The sequence below is a fragment of the Nycticebus coucang genome, chromosome 4 (genome assembly GCF_027406575.1).
Source record: "Nycticebus coucang isolate mNycCou1 chromosome 4, mNycCou1.pri, whole genome shotgun sequence".
Classification (NCBI taxonomy): domain Eukaryota; kingdom Metazoa; phylum Chordata; class Mammalia; order Primates; family Lorisidae; genus Nycticebus; species Nycticebus coucang.
This window is the reverse complement of record NC_069783.1, coordinates 131,763,960-131,780,498: the sequence shown is the minus strand read 5'-3', so window position 1 is coordinate 131,780,498 and position 16,539 is coordinate 131,763,960. Positions and strand designations below refer to the sequence as shown.

General features: G+C 52.1%; 1 protein-coding gene and 2 pseudogenes across 1 annotated transcript in view; 2 read left to right on the top strand and 1 right to left on the bottom strand.

The window, feature by feature from the left end:
- The window catches only part of LOC128583485 (immunoglobulin lambda-1 light chain-like), a 69,265-nt gene extending 57,640 nt beyond the window's left edge, over positions 1 to 11,625 (top strand). Inside the window, exons 3-4 of the mRNA XM_053587689.1 lie at positions 3,055 to 3,090; positions 11,178 to 11,625. Of these exons, the coding sequence (XP_053443664.1) occupies positions 3,055 to 3,090; positions 11,178 to 11,497 (356 nt within the window). The 3' untranslated portion in view covers positions 11,498 to 11,625. The remainder of the gene's footprint in view (positions 1 to 3,054; positions 3,091 to 11,177) is intronic.
- LOC128583500 (immunoglobulin lambda constant 1-like) overlaps positions 1 to 16,527 on the top strand; it is an 87,126-nt pseudogene extending 70,599 nt beyond the window's left edge.
- Positions 6,965 to 7,054, bottom strand: LOC128585004 (uncharacterized; annotated as a pseudogene).
- Positions 16,528 to 16,539: the final 12 nt, after the last annotated feature.

Here is a 16,539-nt window from a genome sequence, read left to right as displayed (position 1 = left end):
TAGAGTCATACTCTACTTATTACCAGCTTTCTAAACACTCTGTTATTGACATTTTCTATATCAAGTCATATGGGTATACCACATTCTGATAATAGCTTTATAAGAAAAGTCTGGACGTATTTAGAATGTACAGGATGTATTTAGTCATTCCCCTACTAAGGGGCATTTAGGTTGCTTCCACTGAAACAGAAACAAGCAATCCTGCGGTGGAAACCCCTGCGTTTGGGTGCAGCGGTGTGTGTATGAAGTGCACTTACCGTAACACCACAGGAGAGATGCCTAAGAGTGGAATTGCTGGGGAAGAGGATGGACTTTGGAAGGCTGTGGGCAGTGCCTTTGTTTTGCTTCCAAGAAGCTATGTAGACTCACTGCAGGGCAGTGAACGGCAGCGCCTTCTCCCTGTACCTCACCAAAAATCAGATGTTGTTAGTCATTTTTTTATTTTGCCCATCTGGTGAGCAAAACCCAGAACCTGTTGATTATTTTATTGTCTATTTGATCATTGCTGAAATGTATTATCCCTTCACACATTTACTGACCGATGTTTCCTTTTGTGAGTTACCTGGTCATCACGCTGCCTGCTTTTCCATTCAGTCCCTTGTATATTCATAGAAACTCTTACTGTATTTGGGGTATTAACCCCTGCTTTCCTGTCTATGTTGTATATATATTTTTCCCTGATCTGTTTTAGAGTTTTTTTGTTCATGGAATCTTTCGCACTAAAGCTGATATTAATTTTTATGCATTGGGTTGGTTTAACTTTTTTTTTGTAGAGACAGAGTCTCACTTTATTGCCCTCGGTAGAGTGCCGTGGCCTCACACAGCTCACAGCAAACTCCAACTCCTGGGCTTAGGCGATTCTCCTGCCTCAGCCTCCCGAGTAGCTGGGACTACAGGCACCCGCCACAACGCCCGGCTATTTACTATTTTTTGGTTGCAGTTCAGCCGGGGCCGGGCTTGACATATGGAGGGTGGTTTAACTTTTTAGTTACGGTTTCTGGGATCTGTGCCGTGTGTAAGACTGTTGCCTTTATTTCAGTGTTACAAAATAAGTTTTCTATTTTATGCTGGCACTTTCATTGGTTTGGTATTTTGGTGCTTTGTTGTTTTGTTTTTTAACTTCATCTGGAATTTAGTTTTGTGTACATAAAAATGTAACCTTATTTCAAAACTAGAAAGCCACTCGTACATAGCACATTTATTGAATAAGAATGTAACTTTTATCAAATACTAAATTCTCGATTTTTAACACTCTCTCTGTGGTTCTCTGGATCTATTGACCTATTCCTGCAATTATCCTGTTTTATCATAGCTTTGTAGTATCTTTTGGCATTTAGTAGGGAAAGAACCCATCGTTATCACTGTTTCTCAGAACATTCTTGTTGTTTTGTTTTTATTTTAGTAAACTATCACATCATTTGCAAAAAAAATTTTTTTCTCTTTTTTCCTAATAACATATGTCTCCTTCCCCCCCCCCCTTGAATTCATTTCATGGGCTAGACCATATTGAATAAAAATGACAATGGCTAACCTTGCCTTGTTGCTGACTCTAGAACGTTTTGCCACCAAATCTGAAGGTTTCTGTAAGTTTGGGCAGATATCCTTATTGAGTTGAAATTTCTTTTAATAATATAATAAAAAGAAGGATGTTTTCTTTCTTTAAATCATAAACAAGTGTTGAATTTGTTACTATTAAGTTCTGGAAATCTTATGGGCGTATCTTACATATAACCTATTGCTAAGGTAAAGACTTGCTGGCCCATCACAATGGGTATCTTCCAAAGTAAATAAATACCTTGAGAAGTAAAATTGGATTTGCAAACACTTGAGGATTCTTGGTATCACAAACTCTTAGTGTGTGACCTGGGTGTTTTCTGCTTTCTCTCTCAAGTCTTTTCACGGTATCTTGTGTTGTGGTAGCATGTTTAAGACACAGAGGGCAATTCAATGAGGGGAAAGCATTTTGGGATGACTCTAGGCCTTCAGCTTGAAGAGAAATTGCTGAAATGAAAACTGCAGGGGAGCAAGTGTGTAGGGAGACGAGGAGTTTAGTTGGGGCCTTTTGAGGTGGAGGTGCAGAATGCACATGAACCTGAAGCCAAGAAGAGAGGTGAGGGCTGGAGACAGGGGTCTGAGACCCCAGGGCAGGCATGGGAGTGCTCTGGGAGGGTCAGAGGCAGACAGAGTGATCACAGGGAGAGCAGGCCCTAGGTTGATGGCTTGGGGTCAGCAGCCAGGATGGGCCTGGAAGAAAAGACAGCTGAGAAGGAGAGTGAGTGGTCTCAGATGCCAAGGAGGATAGAGTGACCAGAAATAGGGATCTTTTGAAGAGACATGGGGGGCATAGGACTTATTGGCCATGGCCTGAGAGGTTTCAGGGAGAGATGGAGGTGAGACCCAGGGGGCCCTGCCAAGTCCCAGTGTGCAAAACAGTGCCTGGCATAGGTGGGTGCTTGGTGGTCATTGTTGGATGGTGGACAGGTGGATGGATGGATGGCTAGAAAGAGTGGTCTGAAAGATTGGAGAAGGCTTCATGAATTAGGTGGGGCTCATTGACCTCTTGAAGAATAGAAATGAAAGCAGGTGAGTTTCCAAGTGGGGAGGCCTTGAGTCAGGAATGAACCAGTGTCCTCATCAAGGGAACATGGATAGTTGTAGGAGAAGAAGACTCACAGTCCCTTAAAATGAGGCCAGGAGAGGTTGGGCAGGCTGAGCCAGCTCAGGATTCCCTCTGCCACTCCACACAGCCACTCCCAGGATGCGTCACTTGGGCATCTGACAGGTTTCTGCTATGCCCAGTGTTACCATCTTCACTGACAGCTTTTGAGGGAGAGACTTACTGGGGTGACTCCAAGGCTGAGGGGGCCCCACCTGGGACAGGGAACAGGCATGGAGATGCCCCCAGGAAGCCAGCCATGCACCTGCTGTGGGTGTCATTGGAGCCCCACCCCGTGCCTGTCACACCCGGTGGGTTCCTGCTCCAGCCCAGCCCCCGGGGGGCAGGCAGCAGATGCTGGCCCAGTAGGTTTTAGTCTGAGCCTCAATCACTGTGGTATGTCTTCGGCGGTGGGACCCAGGTCACCGTCCTAGGTAAGTGGCTTTTGCAACCTTTCCAACCTGTCCTACCACTCTGCTACCACTTTCTCTGGAAAGTCTGTTTTCCTCTCTGGGGGTCTCTTTCCCTCTGCCCTCCCCAGCCTTAAGAACTGACCCCTCACCTTTCTCCATGGGTTGCTCTGGGGGTAACCACAGGAAGGGCCCCAATAGCAATAACCACCCTGGTCAGCTTCCAACAATTGCCCACAGCTCAGTGCCGGGACTGGCTGGGGTTGGCCAGGGACTGGCTCCTTTTTCTCCACGGGGCAGTTGTCTGAGTGAGCAGCAGAGGCCAGTTTTGATGAGGGTCACAGTGGCAGCCTTAGAGAGAGTCCCCAAGTCCCCAGGGTTTGGGCTGAGGGCCAGATACCCATCCCAGCTGGAGAGGTTACCAGGGTCCAGGCACATAGGGGTACAGGAGGACACCCTGGGGGAGACCAGTGGAGGATGCAGAGAGGGTGCTGGGTCTAGGTTACAGCTCTCGGGCCTCTCTTGGGCCATGAGTACATGGGATCCCAGAGGAACTGGTTAGCTGGGGCGAGGTAACCAGAGTCCAACCCTCCTAGAAGAGGCAGCAAAAAGGACTGGGTCCCTTGGGGCAGAGGCTTCTCCCTAGAGCCTTTCACCCCTGGGCCTAGAATCTCACCTGCTCATAGCTGTCCTCCCACCATATTCAAAGGGCACCTTAGACTCAGGGGGTGAATGGGGGTTCAGAGAACCCTATGGCTGCCAGTAAAGTCAGAGGTGCTGAATGGTCCTATGGCAGCCATGTGCTGGAGTCTGTGGGAACCCCTGAGAAAAGCCAAGGCAAGGAGTCTTATGGTCAGGCTGCTGGGGAGGGGAGATGGCAGAGCCTCAGAAAAGTCCTCAGGGCTGGTCTGTAGAGCCCGCTCTCCTGGGACAACTGAGTGGGCCGGGCTGGGCCAGAGCTTGATCTCCAGGGCTCACTAGATGCTGTGCATAGCCTCAGAGCCTCCCCACACACAGCCAGGACAGTGCTTTGGGCTGGGCAGGGAACCCCTAGATCACAGAAGTCCTGAGCACTGAAAGATTGAAGGGGGCTTGGGGTTGAGGCTATGAGATCCAGAGGTCAGGGCCAGATTTCAAACTCAGATTCCAGAGACCAAGGAAGAGGATGCACAGCTTGCCTGGGGTCATGGGGAAACTGAGGCTGCAGAGGGTAGCAGCTGGGCCAGGTCACCAGGAAGGTAGAGGGCTGTTTTCCAGAGGGCTCAAGTGGGAAGAAGGGAAAAACAAGAGGAGGAAAGCAGAGTCCCCAGGTGGACCAGATGATAAACTGAGAAGGGTCACAGAGACATCAGACAGGGAGGAGGGCTTCCCAACAGGAAGGTCACCCTTCATCCATCTGACCCCTGGCCTCCATCCACACAGGTCAGCCCAAGGCCACTCCCACCGTCAGTCTCTTTGCACCCTCCTCTGAGGAGCTCAGAGACAACAAGGCCACACTGGTGTGTCTGATGAGTGACTTCTACCCACCCACCGTCTCTGTGGCCTGGAAGGCAGATGGCAGCCCCGTCACCCAGGGCGTGGAGACCACCAAGCCCTCGAAACAGAGCAACGGCAAATACGCGGCCAGCAGCTACCTGAGCCTGACAGCTGACCAGTGGAAAAGTCGCAGCAGGTACAGCTGCCAGGTCACCCACGATGGCAAGACCGAGGAGAAGACAGTGGCCCCTGCAGAATGTGCTTGGGGTCCCGGCCCCACCTCAGCCACAGGGGCCTGGAACTGCAGGATCCAAAGGGAGGGGTCTCCTCTTTCACTTAGGTCACCCCAGCCCTTCCCCCTGCACCCTGTAAATCCCCAATAAATACCCTCACTGTCAATCAGAAACCTGCTCCATGGTATTATTTCTTATGTCATATTTAATTGGATATCACTCACCTGGTCTCAGTGGGTGCTTAGGAGGATCCTGGAAGCAAGGGAAAGAGAGCCCAGGAAGAGGCTCTCAGTCTTCCTGGAGCTTCACCCCAGCAGGACCCACCTCCCCAGGCAGCTCTCTGTCCCCTCGCCTCTGTCCCCAGCAGGCTTCAGCCCAGCACCAGGTCTGGCCAGGCAGGTCTCACACCGATTCTATTTTTCCTTAATAAAGACCTAGTCACGGATGCACCCTCATCTCAACGGGGCCCTCTGTGTCTCTCAGTTCCTGTTGAGATCCTAGGTCCTCATGGTCCTACCCCCCTCTGCAAACCGGCAGGGTCCTGGGTGAACTCCCTGCCCTGAAGGGAACCTTGATCCAGACCAGGAAGCTGTCCCCAGAGAGTGGATCCTGGGACACTGTCCCTGCCCCCACCAGTGGGGAGGGAGGGAGAGGGATGGGGGCATCCCGGAGAGATAAATCAGGAGAAATAAAGGGGGTTGCAGGAACCCAGCTGTGGCCTTTTAAAGGCAAAGAAAATAGGGAAAGACATCCTCAGTGAAGGCCATGGTCTCAGCAGGAAGAGAAGCGGACATTCCTGTTTCCCTTGGAGAGCCAGTCAGGGGAGTGATCAACATCTGAAGGGTCTACAGTTCTGCTGTCATGAGGAAGTTGTAACAAAGCTTGGAAAACAGCCCACACAGGAGCGTCTCTCAGGCCCGATCTTATGGGTGTAAAGTGCACTGACAAGTCCTACAAAACAGTGAAGGCCATTGAATAGGACGAAGCCAGCTTTTTCCAAATCATGTCAACTTCCTCTCTACCTTTACATGGCCCATAATACTCTGAAGATTCAAGTGTTCCCTGGTGTGGGGTTGAGGTACCTGGGGGTTGGTGAGGGATGAGAAGGGTGCAGGGCCAGGGGCAGGCTGGCGTTTACCACGAGCCTTGGGGAATTTGGACCACTAAAGTCAGGTCAGCAAAAAGCTCTGTTTGTGGTGAGGTTGTGGATGGAGCCCGGGGACGTTCCTCCTGCTTCGGGGAGGACAAGGTGGATTTGGAGCGATGAGAAAAGCCACCAACCCCAGTGTTAAATGGGTACCCGGGCCTTGTCTTGGAGCTCAGGCAGAGTGGAATGCTCAATAGTGGACTGAGGGACACCTCATCAGGGCAGAGTGGGGGGTCGAGGGCTGAGTCAGCCTCAGGCTTTTATCAGCACCCTAGACCCTCATGCTTCCCTTGCTTACTGCCACACCCCATGTGCACCTGCTGCCTCTCATCAGACACACTCGCCCCACACAGCAGGCGAGGTCGGCCCCTTGCTGTGGAGACTCCCACATGTCTCTACGTCCTCAGTGTCCTGGGACCTCTCAGGTCACCCGTGATCTTCCTCCGGCACTTCGGGGAAAGCATCTGGCTGTTTTGACCAGGCCAGAGGCAGAATCAGCAAGCACGGAGTCTCCTCCTGCCTCCCAGGACAATTAGTGGTCGCCCGTTCTGTACTGGGGCTGGTGCTTTTTCTCGTTCATGGGATCGTGTTAGTTCAGAGAGATCTAGAGTCACAAGAGGGCCGAGAAAGGGGGCCTCCTGGTGCTCCTCATCGCCACCCCTGCGCCAAGCCCAGGCTCTGGATTAGCAGGAGGCTTAAGGGTTGTGTCCACAGCACCCGTCTGGGCTCATTTCCCACAGGCGATAACTGACACTCCAGAGGGTCAAACCCGTAGTCCTGCTGGGTACAATGCCAAGGCCCCCCCCCATCCCCAGCAGCTGCCCCAAGGACAGCCTCCTTTGTGTGTGTTAAAGTTGATACTGTGGAGAATGTTGAAAACAAAAATAAGGAGAGGAGGCATGAAAGGGACCCCACTGTTCTGATCACACAGCCCACCTAAGAAGCAATGCAGGGAGAACTCGGACCTGGCCACAGCCGAAGAGCCCCTCCCTCACTGAATATTTAAACGCAAATCCCACACATCCTACCTTTTCACCTATGGATATGGTGGCTGTCCTGGAAAGATACAGAACTAAAAATAATAATCTTTAACATACTACACTTGATCTTAGCCAAAAGGCTGAGAAGCAATAGTAATCCTTAACAACAACAAAAAAATCCAGGCCTCAGCGAATCCGTAAAGAATGCCATAGTATTTTACTTCATAGTGGGTTGGTGCTGCTGTTTCGTGTGCAGAGATGAGCTGGTGTCCTTCCCGCCCGCCAGAGTGAGGTTTTTTTTTTTAGAGACCGAGTATCACTTCATCGCCCTTGGTAGAGTGCCATGGCGTCATAGCTCAGAGCAACCTCCAACTCCTGGGTTCAAGCGATTCTCTTGCCTCAAGAGAGGCAAGTAGCTGGGACTACAGGTGACGGCCACAACGCCCGGCTATTTTTTTTCTTGCACTTTGGCCAGGGTCGGATTTGAATCCACCACTCTCGATATGTGGGGCTGGCGCCCTAAGCCACAAGCACCGCCCAAACAAGTGATCACCACTGTCTTGGTAAATTCTGAATAACAGTTGCATTAAGCTTCCTGATGCAAGGGTTTTGACAAGGTTTGAATGGGCGATAGGTGTGCCTGTGGTTAGGCCCATTGTTACCCGCAGGAGTCTCCCAGACTGCTCTAGTGTTTCCTGACAAGGCAGGGGCCCCAGGAACTTACAGCTGCTCCCGGGACCTTCCCACGGTCAAGGGCAGCACATTCTGTCTGCTTCTGCTTTTCCTGCAAAGTGCTTCTGGCCTGGAGAGGCTTGGTAGGGTTCAGGCTGCCAGTGCTGCTTCAGGAAGGCTGGGCTGCTTCCAGAAAGGACACTTATCTTGGATTGTCATTTGTTTGCTGACAAGAGCTGAGTCAGATGGTCAATGACGTTGCCCCTTGACAGATGGTCAATAACATGGCCATGACCATAGATGGTCAATAACAAGCAGGAATAAAGCCGGTTGATGTTGCAGTTCACGTTCTGCCCCTGAGGGTGAGCTTGTCCATGAGAGGAGGGCCCTGCAGCTTCAGGTCCTCCATCGGGAGCAGGTGTCTAACTCCAGGAAGGAAACACTTTGCACAGAGATGGGCCAGTGCCCTGCCCACCTCCCAGGGTGAACAAGTGATTTTTACTATCGTGGTGAACTCTAAAAAACATAGTTGTGTTAAGTAAATAAAAAAAGGTGTCAAACTGGCTTAATAGCCAAAAGTCTCACATTTATGACCTGTGCCATCCATTTATAAAAGCAGGATATCACCATTTGAATCCCCAACTCCTAAAAACCTCAGCCAGTAAATTTTTTGAAGTGTTGTGAACTATTACTGTCCAGAATTTTTTTTCTAAGAAAAACAAAGTACTTCCTGGTGGGGCGCTTGGTCTTGTTTCTCCTTGGCACGTGGTGACCCCTTTTGTTTTGTATACTGTTCAATAAAAGTGATACTTGAGTCTTTTTTTTTTTTTTGTAGAGACAGAGTCTCACTGTACCGCCCTCCGGTAGAGTGCCGTGGCGTCACACGGCTCACAGCAACCTCTAACTCTTGGGCTTACGCGATTCTCTTGCCTCAGCCTCCCGAGCAGCTGGGACTACAGGCGCCTGCCACAACGCCCGGCTATTTTTTTGTTGCAGTTTGGCCGGGGCTGGGTTTGAACCCACCACCCTCGGCATATGGGGCCGGCGCCCTACTCACTGAGCCACAGGCGCCGCCTGATACTTGAGTCTTTTAACTATAAACAGTTAACATCACAACTTGAAGCTGTATTTGAATTAAAGCAGACTCCTGGAACCTTTTCATAGAAAAAAAAAAGAACTTTTAGATGGCAGTTTAAAAATGTAGAAGGGATGGGAGGCTTCAGACAGGTAGATTCCTTGAGCTGAGGAGCTGGAGACCAGCTTGAGCAAGAGCAAGATCCCATCTCTACTGAAAGAAACAGAAAAAGAAAAAAAACAAACAAAAAAAAACTAGCCAGGTGTCACGGTGGGCACCTGTGGTCAAGAGGTGCTGAGGCAAAAGGATTGCTTAAGCCCAAGAGTTCTAGGTCACTGTGAGCTGTGATAAATGCCACAGCATTCTTCCCACAGTGACAGCGTGAGACTCTGTCTTGAAAAATAATAAATAAAAAATTATATTAAAACGAATAAAAATGTACAAAGAAAAAAGGTGTCAAATGTCTCGAGAGCTGAATCTGAATTCACTGGCATCATACTTGATTGATAAAGACACACAGCCACAGGGGTGACGAGAAGGAGGTTGTAAATACTGGACATTCGTCCACCTAGAGTCTCTTGGGGGAGCCCCTGGCTATGTGTGTGACCCCAAGGGACTTCCATGGCTCCTGATTTCTGTGGTGACAATATGTTCTACCTTGTGACATCCCATTCTTGGACCAAGCCTTGATCTGGCTTCCCTCTATGTGAAGCGCTGTTGGGAGACCAGAGTGGGGTCATGGCTTCATATCACTCATTGGAACAGGCAATGGCAGCCACCACACACCTGATCCATCCAACATGAGACCAGGCTGAGGGGACACAGGGGACATTACCAAGGATGAGGACTAGAGGATGGGGCTGGCATTTCCTAAGGGACCGGCCTCAGGCCCACTGGTTAGGACCCTGGCTAAAAGGACAACCCCAGGAAAGGCGAGGCTCACAGCCCTCCTGTCAGGCCTGGAGTTATAATGAGGCCCCACGTCTCTGCACTCTTGGGAAAGCTGCCCTTGCTGAGTGTGGGGAGGACATCCTTGTGCCACCCCAAGGTCTCATCAAGGGAGGAGAAATGTGTGAAGTCTGCTGAGGAGAGACCACCTATAGCCCTCCACACAAACAAAATGCCCTCCAATGAACTTATTCCTCTTCCTTGCACACGGCCTTTGGGAAAATCCAATCCAAGACACAACTTTCTCAGAAAGCCAGGGTTTCCAGGGAGCATGCTTCTGGACACAAGAAATCACTTGCCCTGTTACCTGAAGTGTGACGGTAGGGACCAAGTGGCCTCTCTGCTGAGCAGATGTCCCCTGGGGCAGTGGCCCAGCCTCCTCCATCACAGCTGCAGGTGGGGGCTACAGGGCACCCAGGCGGGGGTTTCTGTACGAGCCTGTGCCACTGTGTTGGGTTTCAGCGGAGGGGCCAAGTTGGCCGTCCTCGGTGAGTCTCTCCTTCCCCTCTTTCCCTTGCTCTTCCCACAGTTTGGGGGACCTTGCTGCTGCTTTTGCTGTTTACTCTGCACCTTGTCTTGTCAAGCTTTCTCCCTGGATGCAGCTCCAGGGTAAGGACCCCTCCGCTCCCTGCTCGGACCTCTGCCTGCCTCAACCCTGCCTCACTAATTCCAAAGCCAGGCCATAGGGATGGGTGACCTACTGGAACCCTACTATCTGTCAGTATGTCTGTTGGTGGGTCTTTCCATCTGTGCTTGTATCTGTCCTGTCTGTCTGTCTATATCAGGACAGATTCAGTCTGACATAGTGGGTAGGGGGCTCGGAGGGCCTCAGTGCTGCCAGGACCAGTGCTGACGTAGCCTAGGACTCAGGGAACCTTCAGGAGGGAGGAGAGGAGGCGGCTCTGGGCACAGGAGGTCACGTGCAGATCATCAGAAGATAGGAAGGTGTCCCTGGTCCTCTTAATCCCAGAGGCACAAGGCACAAGGCAGAATCCACAGGGTAAACCCTCTGGTATTATGACCAAGTGCCTTTCGGGGTAGGAGGGCCACCAGCTATGCTAGAGAGAAAGATACCCAGGAACAACAGATGGGCACTGATTTTCCTACCACACCTACACCCTGACCCCATACAAAGACCCGCAGACATAGTCTGGGCAAAACAGACCCAAAGGACAAAGACCCAAGAGTCCCTAAGAGGGAGAATTGTTCCCCACTTAGACCTTACAGGAGAGTGTGAGATGTCACCTCATGGGCTGAGGGGACAGACAGTGCCTGAAAGGCCCTGTCAGGATGTCAGAAGGCACCAGAGGCCACAGCTGAGGGTTAGCTGTGTGCAAGGGAGGACAAGGCCCAGAGAGGACAGGTGAGGCCAGGCCCAGGCTCTGGGCTTCTCTGGACAGATATGAAGTTCGTGACAACACCTGCAACCAGCCCCCTGTTGAGGACCCTTCAGCTCAAAGATCCTGAACATGGTCTCCTGATCTAAGCTTGATGTCCTAGACTTCTGTTTACAGCCCACGTCAAGGGTTCAAAAGGTAAACAGCAGGCCTCACAGCTCCCATTCCTTCCCAACCACACAGGTCAGCCCAAGGCCACTCCCACCGTCAGTCTCTTTGCACCCTCCTCTGAGGAGCTCAGCACCAACAAGGCCACTCTGGTGTGTCTGATGAGTGACTTCTACCCGGACTCCGTCTCCGTGGCCCGGAAGGCAGACGGCAGCCCCGTCACCCAGGGCGTGGAGACCACCAAGCCCTCGAAACAGAGCAACGGCAAATACGCGGCCAGCAGCTACCTGAGCCAGACAGCTGACCAGTGGAGAAGTCGCAGCAAATACAGCTGCCAGGTCACCCACGAAGGCAAGACCGAGGAGAAGACAGTGGCCCCTGCACAATGTGCTTAGGGTACCAGCCCCCTTCCCCAGCTCCGGGGGCCTGGAACTGCAGGATCCCAGGGAGGGATCTTCCCTCCCACCCCGGTCATCCCGGCACTTCCCCGTGCACCCTATAAACCCTCAATAAATACCCACATTGCCAGTCAAACCTGCTCCATCTCATCAATTCTTATCTCATGTTTATTTTGACATTTCTCCCATGTTCTCAGTGTATGCTGAGGACCCACCTGCTGTGCTCAAACTGTTACTATGATGAATCCCAGCTTCTCCGAATCACCCAGGTTCCCTTCTCCACCTTTCAGCACCCATAAGGATCTGAAAGGCAGTTAGGGGAATACAGTGAGAGCTTGAGTCAGGCAGTGGGGCTTGGTGTGGGATGAGAAGGATGTGGTGCCATGACTAGGTTCAAGGTTACTACCCTGGAGGTGGAATCTGAATCCTGGGGAATATGGGTCACTAAAGTCAGGCCCGCGATACACTGAGTTTAAGGGTGGTTTGTGGATGGAGCCCGGGGATATGCAATCTCCATCAAGGGGAGAGGAGGGCATGGAGAAATTGCTCAGGTGAGAGAAGCTACCAAGCCAGCGCTTTGCTTGTCCAGAAGGCTTACTCAGAGTGGAATTTGGGAATTGTCAAGCCGAGTGACAGTAGGTCACAGGGGGTGATGGTGGCTTGAGGATTAAGTCAAATCAGGCTTTTACAGGGACTCAGCACCTCAGAGCCTCCTGCCCTCCAGATCCCGCTGCCTCCCCTTGGGTCAGGGGCTCAGCCTCCCCTGTTCCACGTGCACCTGCTGCCTGGAGTCAGGGACACACTCACCCCCAGGTGCCCTGACCATAGGCGAGGAGATCGTGGAGAGAGTCTGTCCATCTCCCAGTGCCCTAGGGACCCTCAGGAACCTCTGTCCCGGCTTCTTGCACATCAGAGAAGGCAACTGGGCAACTTTGACAGGCCACAGACAGAGCCTGTGAGGGCTGATTGCACTTCTGCTGTCCTGGACAATCATTGATGTCCTCTCTGTACCTGGGCTCGTGTCCTTTCTCATGTATGGACACTCTCGTGGCTCCAGAGAGTCCTGGAGTCACAGTCACAACAGGCCTGAGAAAGGGGACCTCCTTCATAGCTACACCTTCCCCAAAGCCCAGACTCTGAGTTAGAGGAAGGCTTAAGGGTTCTCCGTGCACAGAACCTGCCTGTGCCCGTGTTATACAGGCGAAGGCTCACTCTGGAGGGCTCAATCATTAGACTCGCTGCCTACGGTCCCAGCGGCCCCCATCTTCAGCTGCTGCTCCAAGGCCGACCCCTTTTAATGTGTTACAAGTTTCTATCGTGGGTCACTTTGAGAACAAAGATAAGGAGAGCGAGGAATAGTAAACAAGGCCACATAAAAAAAACAATCGACACACAGTTCTAACCTGCCCGCAGCAGAATAAGACCTCTCTGACTCATTTTGAAAACCAAATTCCACACATCATACATTTTTACCTGTAAATCTTGCAGGTATTTTCTGGTAAGATATGGACCTACAAATAAATGGCGGATTCAAAGACTTCCTTATCTCAAAGATGTAGGAATCATCAGTGATTCCTTTAGAGAAAACAATAATCCAGGACATAGCAAGTCCTGTGCAAATACCATGGTGTATTGACTTCCTTGTGTGCTGATGCTTTTGTCAATTTTTGTGTTTTCCCTTGTAATAAGAGGCCTCAACAAGGTCTGGACGGGGCGATGGGTGTACGTGTTTCTAGGCCTGCCGAAAAGTGCGGAATCTCCCAGATCGCTCTAATGTTTCCCATCAAAGCAGGAGCCCCAGGCGCTGAGAGCTGCTTCTGGGACCTTCCCAGGGTCAAGGGCAGCCCTGGCCTGCCCGAGCTAGAGCCGACCAGACCTGTCTGCTTCTGATTTTCCTGCAAGGTGCTTCTAGCCTCAAGAGACTTCATAGGTTTCAGGCCGGACATTCCCAAAAGTGCATCACCAGAAGGTCAGGTGCTTCCAGCAAAGGCACCCATGGCGGGTTGCCAATCTTTTAGTGATGTTTGCTGAGTCATTTGAGCAGGAGTGAGGAGGGTGGAAGTGTCAGTGCAGGGCCTTGTCCTGAGGGCTGCAGTGCACTGCACTTAAACCCCCAGGGGTATGTTCCGTGCCCTAGGAAAGAATCAGGAAGATGAGCAAGTACAAGGGCACAGCCAGGGTCAGTAAGTCCTGCTTACTTATCGTGCTGAATTGAATTCAGTAGACGTAAGAACCACACAGACGGGTACCATCAGTGTGTGACATGGAAGTCTTTGAATCCGCCATCATTATATTTTACTGGTGAAGATACGTGGGCAAATTGCTGATGACGTGAGGCCAGCAATAATGGACATTTGTCCAGCTAGAACCAGTTTGGGGTGTACTGTGTGCATGTTCATGACCTCGGCTTATCCCCCAGTTCTTTCTTTCTGGGATCCATATACGATGTGTTCCACCCCCTCATCTCGCTTTCCAGGGCCAGGCCTGGGATCAGCCCCTGATCCTGTTGGGCCCCAGCAGGAAGATGTATTAATATTTGGGCCCCACCATCGAGCCCTTCCCTCATGTGTCTCATTGCAAGGAGGTGAAGGCACGCACCACACCCTTGAATCACCGACGGGAGACCAGATTGAGGGGACACAGTGCACGCTCCAAGGTCAGCCTGGAGGATTATTAGGTCAGCGCTTCCCACGGGGACATATAGGAATGGCTTGCTAGACCCCTTCCACTACGAAAACTCTAGGAACCGAGGGGCTAAAAGCCCTGGAGTCAGGGTTGGGTCCCAGGACCCCGCACTCCGGGAAACCCTGCCTTCCCTGGGTGGAAGAGGACACCCTTGTGTCACCACACGGTCTCACCAAGAGATCAGGGATGTGTCAAGTGTGCTGCAGGGAGACCACCTATCCCCGTCCACAAAAGTTCTCTGCTTGCGACACAGATGGTCTCCAATGAAGTCATTTCTGTTCTTGGCATGAGGCCCTTGGGAAAATCCAATCCAAGATACTGATTTTTTTAGGGAGTCCCTGGTCAGAGGAAGCCATGTGTGGGGTGAGGTTGGGGGTCATGTGGTGCCCCTGCTGAGCAGATGTCCCCAGGGGCAGTGGCCCAGCCCCCTCCATCACAGCTGCAGGTGGGGGCCGTGGGGAAACCAAGAAAGGGGTTTTTGTATGAGCCTGTGACACAGTGTAGGATTTTCGGCGGAGGGACCAAGGTGGCCGTCCTAGGTGAGTCTTTCCTTCCCCTTCTTTCCCTATTTCCCCAGGTTTGGGGCACTTATCTGCTGGTTTTGCTATTTCCTCTGTGCTCTGTCTGGGCTCTGGTCAAGTTTTCTCCCTGGATCCAGCTCTGGAGTAAGGATCCTTCCCCCCACCCCGGTCAGACCCCTACGTTCCTCAACCCGGTCCTCCGGCCGAGGAGCCTGAGTGCTGGTCGTGGTTATCTGGTCAGACTGGACAGTCGGTTTGCCTGGTTTTCTGTTTGGGTGAATCTCTGTCTGTCAGTCAATCTCTCCAGGAGGGTGGGGCTGTGGGACATGGCTCTTTTCTGATGGTCGCCTTTAGGCCGAGCTAGGACCAGGTGACTCTGTGGGGTCATTAGGGCCCTATCTAATGCGGAAGAGGTAAATAGCAATAGCTCCACGTGGGAGATGTTGGAAGGACCACAGTTCCCAGGCTCAGGGCCAGGAATCTAGTCCTGAGGGACCCAGGATCAAGGACAAGAGGGACACAGGAGGTGGGGGCCACCCAGGGCCTCAGGGCTGCCAGCACAGAGCTGTGAGCTGGCCTGGGACTCAGGGAACCTTCAGGAAAGAGGAGGGGAGAAGGCTTTGGGCAGTGGAGTTCAGGCAAAGGTCATGAGGAGGGAGGATCTTGGGGGAAGAAGATCGCTGGACCTCCTCAGAGCTCTGGCCATCCCATCCAGAGACATGCAGCATAGTGCACAGAGTGAACTCTCTGGTGCTGTGACCAAGTGCATGTGCACAGCATGAACTCTCTGGTGCTGTGACCAAGTGCACATGGTGGAGGGGGAGGGGTGATCCAAGCAGAGACTGTGCAGAGACAGAAAACAAGGAACAGCAGATTGCAGCTCTCCTCCTAGGCTGTGACCCATAGAGTCTCCAGGATACAGGTCTGGGGAAAACAGACCCAAGGGACAAGGACCACAGAGTTCCTCATGTAGCGAAGCAAGGTCACAACAGTCCCCCACGCAGATGGCACAGAAGAGTGTGAGACCTCACCTCGTTGGCTGAGGGGACAGACGATAACTGAAACTCCTGGTCAGGAGGTCATCAGAGAGTCAGCTGTCTGTGAGGGATGCCAAGGCCCAGCAAGGGCTGGTGCAGGTGGAGGGCAGGGCAAGCTTGGGGATTCTCAGAACAGATAAGGAGTTTCTGACAATATCTGGACCTACCCTTCAGGGGAGGACCCTCAGGCCAATGGCTCTTGAATAAGGTGCATACAGCTGGGCTTGGTACCCTCAGATCCCTCCTCTCTCCCTGAGTCAGGGGCTTCTACAATGGACTGACTGTGAGCCTGTCCTATCCTGCCCCTCCCCCACCCCACAGGTCAGCCCAAGGCCACTCCCACCGTCAGTCTCTTTGCACCCTCCTCTGAGGAGCTCAGCACACCAACAAGGCCACTCTGGTGTGTCTGATGAGTGACTTCTACCCGGACTCCGTCTCCGTGGCCTGGAAGGCAGACGGCAGCCCCGTCACCCAGGGCGTGGAGACCACCAAGCCCTTGAAACAGAGCAATGGCAAATACGCGGCCAGCAGCTACCTGAGCCTGACAGGTGACCAGTGGAAAAGTCGCAGCAAGTACAGCTGCCAGGTCACCCACGATGGCAAGACCGAGGAGAAGACAGTGTCCCCTGCACAATGTGCTTAGGGTACCAGTCCCCCTCCCCAGCCACAGGGGCCTGGAACTGCAGGATCCCAGGGGACGGGTCTCCTTTCCCACCCAGGTCATCCTGGCACTTCCCCTGGCACCTTATAAACCCTCAATAAATACCCTCACTGCCTATCAAAACCTGCTTCATCT